The following is a 13792-nucleotide window of genomic DNA, read 5'->3' as shown; positions in this document are numbered from 1 at the left end:
GCACAGTAAACTATAAAGCGGTATGGGTACATAGATTTCTATGCATCAGTAATATGGCTTTGTGTGGGAGGCCTCCGATTCATTGAGTATTGCATTAATATGCACAGATATGCTGAAGTTATGCTTGGCTTAGATGCAGTGCAAGGAGGGAGATTTTATCAATAGGCTGCATTCTTGTAGGCATGTTGGATGCTTCTTTTTTTGTTCTTTCTCATGACTGACAGACTTACATCAACTTTTTTTTGCCAAAAAAGGTGCACATCTTTAGTATATCTTGCAAACTCGCAACTACTTTTAGTTGTGCCCCTTTTTTTTTTGTAGATGGTTGATACTAATGTGTCCTTTTTTTTTAAAGTGCGGTTCCAGATAACCAGTGTTGAGGAAAACAATTTGTTACCCTGCTCAACATGTGTCTATGCGAGAATGTATGTTGTAAGAATTCAAACCTTATCACAAAATTCACAGAAAAAAGTAAGAGTATGTTCACATGATAGAATTTTCATTGTGAATTCTGCCTCCAACCACATAAAAATCTGCATCTTTCCCGCCCCCTCTCCGTCCCTTGCCACTATTTGCAATAGGAGGGGGCGAGACGGGGGCGGAGCTAAGTACTGGCGCTTAGTTCCACCCAGCCCCCCCATTGCAAATAGGGGCGGGGAAGGGGCGGGAGCTCAGTTGCTCCTGGCTCTTCCATCCTCTCCCTCCCCCTCCCCCTGCAGACAAGGACACCGTATATCGGCTCGGCGTGAAAACCCAGCCGATATACGGTCGTCTGAATAAGCCCTAAGTCTGTGCCAGAAAGATGTTGATTTTGACTTTTTTGGGGCAGAATCTGCTGTGTGTACATAAGCTAAGGGTGGGCATATTTGTAATTATAAACTGTAAATAAATGAAAATGGCGTCAGCTCACCGCCCACAGTGTAATGCCGTCAGGCTGGTTAGGCATTCCTTGTAGAAGCACGGAGAAAACAAAAACAGACCAGACCGGTTCCCAGGTCATTGACACAAGACTAAAGGAAGTCTCTTAAGTAGTAAAAATAGTAAACATTTATGGAACCATGTTAAAAGAAATGGGGTGCATAGTCCATTAAAAAAAAACAAAAAAACGGAAAATGTGTGTGTTCTTAAGTGTGACGATCACAGCATACATCAACTGGAAACCAAACCTTAAAGGGGTTGTCCCGCGGCAGCAAGTGGGTCTATACACTTCTGTATGGCCATATTAATGCACTTTGTAATATACATTGTGCATTAATTATGAGCCATACAGAAGTTATAAAAAGTTTTTTACTTACCTGCTCCGTTGCTGGCGTCCTCGTCTCCATGGTGCCGACTAATTTTCGCCCTCCGATGGCCAAATTAGCCGCGCTTGCGCAGTCCTGGTCTTCTGCTCTCTTCAATGGAGCCGCTCGTGCAGAATGCAGGCTCCGTGTAGCTCCGCCCCGTCACGTGCCGATTCCAGCCAATCAGGAGGCTGGAATCGGCAATGGACCGCACAGAAGAGCTGCGGTCCACGGAGGAAGAGGATTCCGGCGGCCATCTTCACAGGTAAGTATAGAAGTCACCGGAGCGCGGGGATTAAGGTAAGCGCTCCGGTAAGCTTTCTGTACGTCCCTGCATCGGGGTTGTCTCGCGCCGAACGGGGGGGGGGGGGCGGCGGGGGTTGAAAAAAAAAAAACCAGTTTCGTCGCGGGACAACCCCTTTAAAGGGGTTGTCCCGCGCCGAAACGGGGTTTTTTTTTTTTTTTTTTTTAAACCCCCCCCCCCCCCCCCGTTCGGCGCGAGACAACCCCGATGCAGGGGTTAAAAAAACAACCCGCACAGCGCTTACCTGAATCCCGGCGGTCCGGCGTCTTCATACTCACCTGCTGAAGATGGCCGCCGGGATCCTCTGTCTTCATGGACCGCAGGGCTTCTGTGCGGTCCATTGCCGATTCCAGCCTCCTGATTGGCTGGAATCGGCACGTGACGGGGCGGAGCTACACGGAGCCCCATTCAGAAAAGAAGACGACCCGGACTGCGCAAGCGCGGCTAATTTGGCCATCGGAGGGCGAAAATTAGTCGGCACCATGGAGACGAGGACGCCAGCAACGGAGCAGGTAAGTATAAAACTTTTTATAACTTCTGTATGGCTCATAATTAATGCACAATGTACATTACAAAGTGCATTATTATGGCCATGCAGAAGTGTATAGACCCACTTGCTGCCTCGGGACAACCCCTTTAATTATACATTTGTGAGCTATACAAAAAATATAGAGTGGACTATTAGTCCACTTGTACAAGCAGGGCAATCTTATAAAACAAATGATCAATAGAAATAAAATCCTGTCTAGAATTCATACTGAAAGGAGAACAAGTACACCTCTCCATAATCCGTACGCTTCTCAGGCTAAAAGTTTTTTTTTTTTTTTTTTTTTTTTTTTTTTTTTGCCAGTCCCTTCCTCGCACTGTACGATTTGGTATTAAAAAGGTTAATCACTTAAAGTGCACTTGTATTGCCATGGTGATGTTGTGCAAAGTGTAACGAGGCACCAAATGATTACGTATTGTGGCATGGAAGATTCCCAAAACATATTCCTATATTCTAACTCTTAGGGCCCTTTTACACGGGCCGACAGTCTTTCAAGTGACTGCACGAGCACTGATGTCACTGCTAAGGTCGTCAGCGCTCGTGCAGAGTGTTTACAGAGACTTGCTGCTGGATTGCCGACTTCTTGTCCGCTTCTCGCTCAGCACTCCAACACCTATATGAAACACTGAGAAGGGAGTGTAAGAGAAGCCAACAAGGTTTTTTTTTTTTATTAATTGGACTGAAAAGTCAGCCTAACAAGCCACAAACAAATAGGGAGCGATTGTGCATTCACACTAAACTATTATCGCTCAAATTAGTTCGTTAGAACAAATTTTGAGCAATTAATCATTGTCTGTAATTGGACCTTTGAGCTACCTGCACACACGTGAGTGTGATATCCGGCCGTGAAACTCTGCCCGATATCGCTCATGTTAATGTGCGATTCACCCGCGAATGCGAGGCATTTTACAGGCAAAATCGCGTTTGTGCAATTCTAATCCTCCATCATGCGCAATAGAGGATCGGAAGGGTTACCCTTCCCATTGATTTCATTGCGAATTCTTGCATGCACATCGCACGGCATGCGAGGGCCATGTGATGCATTAAAGGTCCCATTGAAGGTTCCAAAGAACACGATCAGATAGGACACGCAGGAAAACATGTACTGTATATGACTGCATTCACGCAACGCACAGATCTTGCACCTGTTTCTCGGCTGTGTGAAAGCGGCATAAATTTACGGGTGGTAGAGCCGATGTATTGCACATAAGAGCATCCTGTAAGATATACTATGTAAGAGATGTCACAATTAGTATATTTTGACAGAATGTGATGTACTTGTGAGTGCCACATCCCGGTGACCACAACTTTAGCAACCTTTCTGCTCCAGCCACGTAGAAGGCAAATGAGGATGGAAATAAGCTAGGGGCCAATACCTAAAAACATGTTTGTTTGGCTTTTTTCGACACACATTGGATTCTGTCTGAGAAAGTTGAATAAAATTCTAATCCTGATATGAGAATAGTAAATGGTATTTTACAACATTCTCCACCACAATTCTAGCTTTTTTTTCTTAGTAAGTATTCCCCAGTGTTAGTGTGGTCCCTGATTTGTAATCACATGTTGTGGTCCCTGATTTGTAATCACATGTTAAACCTAAGAATAGTCAATGTGTAAACTTTGTTGTGTTTTTTAATGTATTTTGTTTTCTAACATTCGATTCATTCCTTTTCAAGTATCCTAGCCCTCTGTTAACATCACAATGGCAACAGAAATTGGCTCGCCCCCTCGCTTCTTCCACATGCCACGCTTCCAGCATCAGGCACCCCGTCAGCTGTTCTACAAACGCCCCGACTACGCACAGCAGCAGGCCATGCAACAACTCACCTTTGATGGCAAACGCATGAGGAAAGCTGTGAATCGCAAGACTATAGACTACAATCCTTCCGTCATAAAGTACCTGGAGGTGAGCAGTACATAGGGTTAGATGACTCTAGGGTAGCACTCCCAATTACATATATAGAGCTCATGACTGACCTCATGGAAAGAATATAGAAATTATGAAAAGTTGATTTTAGTATGCCATTTTTCATTTATAGAATTTGCCTTTTTTTTTTTGATTTATCAAATGTTCATAATTTTGTTGTAGTATGAATACTAGTTCATGGTTATCAAGGAGCCAATCAATATATTTTACTGTGAACTGCTGTGCACAAGGAAAAGTGCCCACTGGATAGCTCTTCCATCTTCTAACCCGGCTGAGATGGATTGACAGATTTCTCCCTATTTTTGTATGGAACTAATTTTATATATACAGTAAAACTTCTACTAACATTGGTAATCCGGCCGAAAGCAATTGGCTTTATCTGAAACAGTTGCTACTCCAAGTACCGTATATACTCGAGTATAAGCCGACTTTTTCAGCACATTTTTTTTATGCTGAAAAAAGCCCCCTTCAGCTTATACTGGAGGGCAGGTCCGTGCACCATTTCTTTTAATGGGTCCACCGCTGCTGATTGCTGAGCGCTGTGACCAATCACAGGCAGCGCTCAGCTGTAATTTAATGAATGGCTGAGCGCTTAGCCAATCAGATACAGCCCTTTCTGAAAGAACTTCACTTCACTGCCGGAGGACTAAGCAGCTGGACGCGCGTTAACCCCGATAGCAGCGGAGAGTAGAGTGTGTTTTTGTTTTGTTTTTTTTCTCTCCACACGTTAGAGATAATATTCAGGGAAGGGCTTATATTTCAAGCCCTTCCCCGAAAATCACTGCACGCAGTCCATTGCAGCAGCGGCGGCCCCATTAAAAGCAATGGTGCACGGACCTCACTCGAGTATAAACCCACCCTAGGCTTATATTCGAGTCAACAGGTTTTCCCAGTTTTTTGGGGTACAACTTGTTGCCTCGGCTTATACTCGAGCATATACGGTAATTATTTCCATAGGAATCAATGTAAATCCTATTAATTTGTTCTAGACATTCCAAAAAACACACCAACCCACATTTAATGGAGAATAAATATGTTTTTTTAATACCAATAACAAAAATAAATGAATATAAAAAACTACTGTAAAGAATAAATTAACATTTAATCTGTTGAGCATGTTACTATGTGTTATCTGTGGTGTTACATAGGACTGCAGGTGACATTTGCTATACTACAGTATATCATCTGTCCTCAGCATTATTACTGTCTTCTCTGTGCTGTTACATAGGACTGCAGCTGACATCATCCTCTGTCCCCAGCGTTATCACTGTGTTCTCTGTGCTGTTACATTGGAGTGCAATTGTACAGTACGGTACTAGTGTATTACCTGTTGCTGATGATGAAAGTTGGGTTGCATTAGCAGCAGCAGGAGGAGGAGACGTCAAGCAGGACATCACGTGGGTTCAGCAGCAAGGTCACGTGGGCCGGCACACACCGATGTTATTAGAGGCAACCAATTTTACTACAGACAAAATTTTGGCTAAAAAAAATGGCCTTACTCAAAACCGGCCTTTAGTAGCTGTCAATGCTAGTAGAGGTTTTACTTGTATCTCACAGTTTTGATTTACAGTTTGGAGCATAATAGCATCTAAGTACAGATAAGATGGGAGCTGCTGTGATTATTTTTTAATGTTTTGTGTGTGTATTCTATTTTATGTTCCCTCGAGTTGCTGCTTGACTGTGTGCTTTCTTATCAGAATCGTGTATGGCAAAGAGATCAACGAGACATGAGAGCCATCCAGCCAGATGCCGGATATTATAATGATGTAAGTCAAACTGCTAATTGTTTAGCTGCTTTATTGAGCTGAAACTGTGTTTTCTTCAAGAATAACCAACCACATATGCTTTATGAAGTCCTGCAACATGGCTGTTCGCTAAAGGGAAATGTCTTTTAGCTAGGTATATGAATAATGTTTACTTGTGTTCTAACTTCTTTCTTATACCTGTGTATGACCATGCACTGTGATATGATACGAACTACTAGGCTTAAATTCACACCCACTATAAATGTATGAACCTGGTTTAAAACTCCTGTAATCTATCGGGAGCAGGCCGAACAGAACTGCAGGCATCGTCTTTTTTTCAGCATGTATAGTGCTCAATGGCAACCGTGTGCTCCCCGACATGGCAAAGCTGCTTGGTTTTAGAAGACCCAGATCATCTCTGCCAGTGATTATCACAATAAAGGGGTTGCTGTTTTCATTTATAACTGGGGCTCCTATGGATGCCCCAGTTGCAGGTTAAAACTTCAAAAGAAAAAATGAATGTAACATAGTAACATAGTTCGTGAGGCTGAGTGAAGACAATGTCCATCTAGTCCAGCCTGTCTAGCCTCCTGTTTTGTTGATCCAGAGGAAGGCAAAAAACCCCAAGAGCAGAAGCAAATTAACCCTTTTGGGGAAAAAATTCCTTCGCGACTCCCAAATTGCAATCAGATCCTCCCGGGGATCTCTTATGACAACATGGAGAACTTGTATATTTAAAAAAAAAAATAAAGATTTTTACAAGTAAAATTAGCTCCCATGCCAACAATAGATAATCCCATCCCAAAATCTTGGTCTATACAAATTATGTAGCAAAACAAAGGAAACAAAATAACACTGTTATAATTTATTCTAGTGTAAATTGGCTGATTTTAGTTTCAAATAGTTTTATTAATTTTTCTCAAATTATTACAATATAGTAACTATAGATATATACCCCTCGCAGGGGGATTTCAAGATGAAAAAGTTTATAAAACATAACAAAAGCAAGCTCAGTCAAAAATTTGCTGATTTTAAAAGTAGAGAACTATAAGAGTTTACCTTTTTGTAAACATTACACCTACTAAAACTAGGGAAAAAAATAAATAAATTGTATATATATAAAAAAAAAAAATCCCCCCTGCTTCACCGAAGGTGGTAACTTTGGTAGGCCAAAAACCGTTAGGGCAGTTAAACCACCACATGTTCTATATCATTAGTGTCTGGTCATTTAGGACCGTAATACTCTGACTTCTAAGGAGTTAAAACGTGTGAACTTCTACTAACAGATTCAGAATTTGTGTGTAACGATCTTGAACATTGTAGCTATTCGTACATTTCAGTTCTTAAATAGCTGCATGAAGTGTCTAAATCTTCTTACTATTACACTTAATTTGTTTTATTGTACAGTTGGTGCCTCCCATTGGAATGCTTAACAATCCCCTCAATGCTGTAACTACAAAGTTTGTGCGTACATCTACCAACAAAGTGAAGTGCCCCGTGTTTGTTGTGCGGGTAGGTATTTGACTTATATTTTTGACTTGTTAAATGTGATATTTCCTTTAAAGATCTAGGTATATATTAGTGGTGGGAATGTAAAACTATAAGTTCTACTTTTTGTCTCTTTACAGTGGACCCCTGAAGGTCGCCGTCTAGTAACTGGAGCTTCAAGTGGGGAATTCACATTATGGAATGGTCTCACATTTAATTTTGAGACCATTTTACAGGTTAGTTTTCTGACTAGGTGGTATAAGGTCATATGTTGTTGACATGTCTTAATTTCTTAACGTTAGTAATTTTAAAGGGGTTGTCCCGCGCCGAAACGGGTTTTTTTTTTATTTTTAACCCCCCCCCTGTTCGGCGCGAGACAACCCCGATGCAGGGGTTAAAAAAACAAACCGCTCAGCGCTTACCTGAATCCCGGCGGTCCGGCGTCTTCATACTTACCTGCTGAAGATGGCCGCCGGGGTCTGCTCCCTCCGTGGACCGCAGCTCTTCTGTGCGGTCCATTGCCGATTCCAGCCTCCTGATTGGCTGGAATCGGCACGTGACGGGGCGGAGCTACACGGAGCCGGCATTCTGCACGAGCGGCTCCATTGAAGAGAGCAGAAGACCCGGACTGCGCAAGCGCGGCTAATTTGGCCATCGGAGGGCGAAAATTAGTCGGCTCCATGGGAACGAGGACGCTAGCAACGGAGCAGGTAAGTAAAAAACTTTTTATAACTTCTGTATGGCTCATAATTAATGCACAATGTACATTACAAAGTGCATTAATATGGCCATACAGAAGTGTATACCCCCACTTGCTGCCGCGGGACAACCCCTTTAATAGCGATATATTCAAACTGTATTCTAAGCAACACATTGGGAAGTATATGTTTACCTCTGCTTAGTCTTAGCTTATGTGTATGCAATTCCAATGTATATCACTAGAATCACTTCCAGTCATGAGTATTTAGGGTTAAGTATAGGCAATTGGTCATAACCAAGTTTTCTAGTAGCTAAGTGACTCCAAAGTTGAACTAATGTCTTTAGGGAAAGTAAGTTTTCTTTAAAGGTTATAAAAGTTATGGTGCTCATAATCCACATTCGGAAGACTCCAGGGATGTAGTTTTTATACTCGTCTGACTCTGTTTCCACACGGCCAGCCATGGAAGTTGGACACATAGCGGATTCTACGCACACACACACCTCTTGCAAATAGAAGCCTACTGCCGCTGAATCCCATAGGTGACAGTGCAGGAATGGGAAGTCGGACGAGAATAAAAACTACATTTTGGGACTCCTCGGAACCTGCCTATGAGTACAATCACTTTGTTTATGGTGCTCAATGATAGTGACAGGTTCCCTTTTAAAGGGATTCTCTTTTAAAGACTGAATTCATATCCTTAGATTATGAGATCAGTGACCTTCTAACAGGTGGGACCTCAGTGATTAAATAAATTTATGGACCACTACACTCAAGAGCCTGACAAAGCTACTATTCAAAACAGTATTTTTAATTGATATTGGATGCTTGTAATTGTTAGGAATTACATTTCCAAAATTCTCAAATTAAGGTTTTACCAATTTCTCATTTTTACGTTATGCCAGCCTTTTTTTCCCCCTCTAGCAGAATATTAGTACAATAAGTTATCAATTGAACAAATGGACAAGTGGGATGTACATCTTAAACGCTATGGTCACCTTTGCACAAACTTTTTTTATTGTTCATTTCTTCATAAACACAAAATTGAGCAACTTTCTATGTAGTTTTCATGAAACATTTCTTACCATTTTTGGTTGCTTTGAAGTTTGTATAACTTCATGTAGTTATCTGTGCTGCTGCTGCTTCTGACATAGATCCTATTTTGCACACTGCTCCTACTTATAACAGCGGGAAGGGGGAGCATGGCATGAAGTTGGGGGGAAGCATTAGTCATCAGGAGGGCAGGCCATAGCATCATAGTAACATAGTATGCTAGGCTGAAAAAATTCCCATCTAGTTCAACCTATTTCCATCCCCCCTTGTTGATACAGAGGAAGGCAAAAAAAAAAAACGAGGCCAAAGCCAATTACCCCTTTTTGGGGAAAAAATCCCTTCCTGACTCCATAATGGCAGTCAGTATAATCCCTGGATCAACATTTGAAAAGTTCCTACCTGACTCAAAATCTGATAGTCACAAGTTTCTCGGATCAACAGCTTTTCTGGCTATTTAATGTCTATCCTGTAATTTAGTCCCTCTTAAACTCCTCTATGGATTTTGCCATCACCACTTGATTAAACTGCACTCTGTGAATAAGTTCTAAATGTGTTGCATTACGTTTTTTTCTTGGTGTTCAAAACAGAAGTCTCTAACTTTTCTGCATTCCCTTTAGGCTCATGACAGTCCAGTCCGAGCTATGACCTGGTCTCATAATGACATGTGGATGTTGACTGCCGATCATAGCGGATATGTGAAGTACTGGCAATCCAACATGAATAACGTCAAGATGTTCCAGGCGCATAAGGAGGCGATTAGAGAGGCCAGGTTTATAACCACTCTACCCTTTTCCATAGATGTTGCTAATCTCTGCCTTCTATGTTGTATTAATTTGACGTCTTCATGTTTTCAGTGGGGGGCAGGCTTAGTTAGGTTAAAACAGCATCTTATGCACGTCCATTCCTGTTGTTCATTGTGTTCAATCACAGCATTGTGTACTGTTTCTCGCACAAACTGTGTATGCCAAGACGTTTGCTTTATAAATAAAGAATTCTGTGCCTCTAATAGTTCACAGATGCAAAATAAAGCACAAATTCATACAATAAAACTGACAGCTACACTTACGATGGAAATAAATCCACCTACTCCCACGGTGCTAAATCCTACCGGAAACAGGAAGACCTTTGTGGGGGATATATTTTTTCATATATATGTGGGTATTAGGAAGGCTTGGCAATCTTTCCCCTATATTTTCCTTTTTGTGTTTTTTTTTTTTTTTTTTTTTTTAAAGCAGGTCTATTCTTGGTATATTTTTGGCAATATGTGTACATTTATTACATAGCTTTTAACTAAATTAGTGCACATGATCCAGCTAATTACATCCAAAGGGAATCTGTCAGCTTGAGCATTCAGTTCAATCTGCAAGCATGATGTTCTAGAGCAGGAGGAGCTGAGCCAACTGATATATAGTAAAATCTGTGTCTTCTTCATTTAAACCTATGCTCATTCTGAGCTGACTGGTCCAGTGTGCGGTCCTATCAGGGATTACAGAGAAAAGCAAGATGTCAGCAGCACTGTGTACATCCAATTAGGCTGAACAGGTCACTTGCACGCCCACCGTGGTTGAGATCCAGTACAAACCACTTGTCCTATCATTTGTCCTATCAGGGATTGACAGCCATCCCTGTATGTACAATCAGCTGTGAATAATTGATAGCTCCGCCCATTGGACTTCTAATCAGAATGAGCAAAGATTTAAATGATTAAAATACAAGTTACTCAATTTTTCACCATAAAACTATATATCAGTCTGTTGAGCTCCTCCTGCTCTATAACATTATGCCTGCAGTTTGGATGGCATGTTCCAGCTGACAGATCCCCTTTAATTTATTGACGTTACTTTTTGTAAGCTAAATTAACAGCACATTACAAATTAACACAACATGTTTCTAAAGTGAAAATCCTTCAATAGATTTACAACCTTTATACTAAGCACAATATTTATAAAATGTGGCAGCAGCTACAACATATGTATGTGCAATTCATGGGGATTCGTACTGCACTTCGTTTGTATGGAGGATACACGGTGTCATACAAATGTGGCATTGTGCTTTAGAACTGAAGCTGTTACTGTGTCGTGTTCACTGGAGCATTCAACCATCAGCAAGCATGCATTGATGAACCTATGCTATGTAGGTAGTATTGTAGCTTGTCACCACCGAAAGCTAGGGGTTTGACAGGGCTTCCATGGAGGAACGCACCAGTCGCACCCCTAGCTCCCGATTGGTGGAATAGCGAAAAGTCCTAGAAGGTCCTAGGATGTCTTTTTCCTAGCCCTATGACTGTCCTTCCTGGCCTGTGTACCTCCGCGCTGTATGGACCCCCTGCTGTCCTTTTACTACTGCGGTACTCTGTGGCCGGTGGCAGCGCCTCTCCCCAGCGTCGGTCAGCCGCGCTCGCATGGACCGCCGGGTCTGGCCGGTGGCTTCTCCGCCACTGCATCAGGCGCCCCATCGCAGCTCACTAGTGCTCACATGTGGCGCCCAGCGGCTGTTTCCGGTGGCTTCTCCCCCACACCATCAGGAGTAAGACGGGCGACAGCGGGGCTGGAGGTGGGACTCTACAGGCGGCGAGGACACTGCCGATGCTGCGCCGGCGCTCCCTCAGGTTCCGCTGCGGCTTCCCTGGTGGAACAGCGAATTATCTGGCGGCGACACTGGCCTCCCTGCACTGGCAGCACACGTGGGACCACAGAGTGTCGTTGGACAGTGAGGGAGTGGCGGCGCACTATCGGCCACTCTTACTGCACTCTGAAGCCGCTGTCACAGCCGCCGGATAAGCCGCTTTTAGTGAGTACCAGGACCTGAGAGCCCGAGCAGAGAGGGGCAGCCCTGCAGCCAATTACAAACTGGGGGCGTGTCCAGGCTGTCAAACAGCCTGTATCTTGTCACCACACTTTCGGTGGTGACAACATACGATAATACTTGCTATGTATAGGTCCTGGGAATCCCTTTTAAACAAGAACTAAACCTTTTAATCTTTTTTTCATAAATGCATAGTACAAACGAATATAAGAAAACTTTTTAATATATTTTATCACAGAATTCCTCGTCATCCACTATCAGCAGCTTCTCCTCTTCCTTCCTTCCTTCCTTCACTGATTACTCACTCTGAATGTACTGCAAATCCTTATACAGAGAGATTAGATTAGTTTCTGCCTACAGATGATATAAGTACATTCAGAGTGAGTGTCTGTGCAGGAGCGAAGAGAAGGGGCTGATAGGTGCATGAAGATTCACTGGACTGAGCTATATTACAAAATTTCTCAAGGCCCATTTACAGGCAATTATATCTCAAAATTCGTTCAAACGACCGCAAATGAGTGACAATTGTTGCGTGTAAATGCTACCATCATGCACCTTTTATCTGAACGATGATTTTAGGTGAGCTTAAAATCCATTGTTCAGATCGCACGCTGTGTTCTCCACGGGAGCTGGAGATTACATTGTATTCTTCCAGCAACCCGTGCAAGGACAATGGAGCTGTGTGCAGAGATCAGACCACATGCTGGGTTCTGCGAATGGCTCCTGGAGGCTCATTTACACGCAAGTGAAGCTGATAAAGTGTTAAACTTGGTTCACACAGGGCGGATTTGCTGCGGAAATTCCGTGCGGAATTTCGCTGCAGCAAATCCGCCTGCGTTCGCTAATCCCAGGATTAGCCAGCCGTGTGGAAGAGCCAGCCGTTTGTCAAAAATCTCGTCCACACGGGACGGCAAAGCCGGCATTAGCCGGTGCTGCGGCGTGGATTTCCCGGCCGCAGCATGTCTTATTTTTATTTATTTTTTTCCCATTGCGGCCGTGCTCCTCTATATGGGAGCGCCGGCCACAACGGAAAAACATGCGACCAAGCCGCTCCAAAACCCGCGGTTCAGTGCCACAAGTTTTGAAGCTGCACTTTCCCAGCAGCAAAATCACGTTTTTTCGCTGTGGCAAAACCTCGAGATTTCTGCTGGGAATGCGACCCGTGAGAACCCAGCCTTAATGGACAATAGTGTCCATTAACATTATGCAAAACGATCGCTAAAACGGTCAATGCTTTAATCATTTGAAAGATTGTTTTTGCGTGTAAATGGGTCTGTATTCTCTCTTACCATTGATTTACGGAAAAGAGTTAAAACATGACAGTCGAGCACCTGATAACTTATTGTGAATCCTTTCTAATTTTAAGATATAATTGTTAAATATATCAGACTTGCCTAAGTGTGCTAAATTTTAGAAGACCATTTTAAAGAACCTTAATTACTAAATTGACTATTTAAATTAAACTTAGAGTTGCCATCATATTTTTAATGTCCTAGGCAAAGGAGAAACGTTTGATCACTACTGAACTAGCTTTAGAACTTAATGAAGGGTTTCCAGATTTAGGCAAACTTTGTTTTTTTTAAATTTTTTATCTGCCATATTAGGGCATACTGATTCACTGCATTTTTTTTTTTTTTTTAAAGGTAGAGAAATATTAACATTTCTGATGAGGATTAAACATACGTAATGGGCATGCCCCATGCACTTAGTAATATTAGAGGTTGCATTGATTTTACAATTTTAATGCTTCTTCCGTGTTTGAGATTGTCGTTAAAGCTATCAATAGAGTAAAGGAGAATCTTTAGCTTGTTGCGGACTTGTGAAGTTTGGTCAATGAGCCGCAACTCTTCTTGTAGTGGACTGGTTGCTCAACTTTGAGATAGCTGAACTTTAGGTAAGCAATCCATGTCTTCAAGGAGCAGTTTCAATGTTTCAGACCGAGT

General features: G+C 42.5%; 1 protein-coding gene across 2 annotated transcripts in view; it reads left to right on the top strand.

The window, feature by feature from the left end:
• Positions 1 to 13792, top strand: part of WDR33 (WD repeat domain 33) — an 86844-nt gene that overhangs the window by 16123 nt on the left and 56929 nt on the right. For both annotated transcript variants that reach the window (XM_066598674.1, XM_066598679.1), the window contains exons 2-6: positions 3811 to 4040; positions 5759 to 5827; positions 7214 to 7318; positions 7435 to 7530; positions 9662 to 9813. In XM_066598674.1, coding sequence (XP_066454771.1) covers positions 3837 to 4040; positions 5759 to 5827; positions 7214 to 7318; positions 7435 to 7530; positions 9662 to 9813 — 626 coding nt within the window. In that variant the 5' untranslated portion in view covers positions 3811 to 3836. The remainder of the gene's footprint in view (positions 1 to 3810; positions 4041 to 5758; positions 5828 to 7213; positions 7319 to 7434; positions 7531 to 9661; positions 9814 to 13792) is intronic.

Source organism: Eleutherodactylus coqui, chromosome 1 (genome assembly GCF_035609145.1).
Source record: "Eleutherodactylus coqui strain aEleCoq1 chromosome 1, aEleCoq1.hap1, whole genome shotgun sequence".
Classification (NCBI taxonomy): Eukaryota; Metazoa; Chordata; class Amphibia; order Anura; family Eleutherodactylidae; genus Eleutherodactylus; species Eleutherodactylus coqui.
This window is presented reverse-complemented; position numbering and strand designations above follow the sequence as displayed.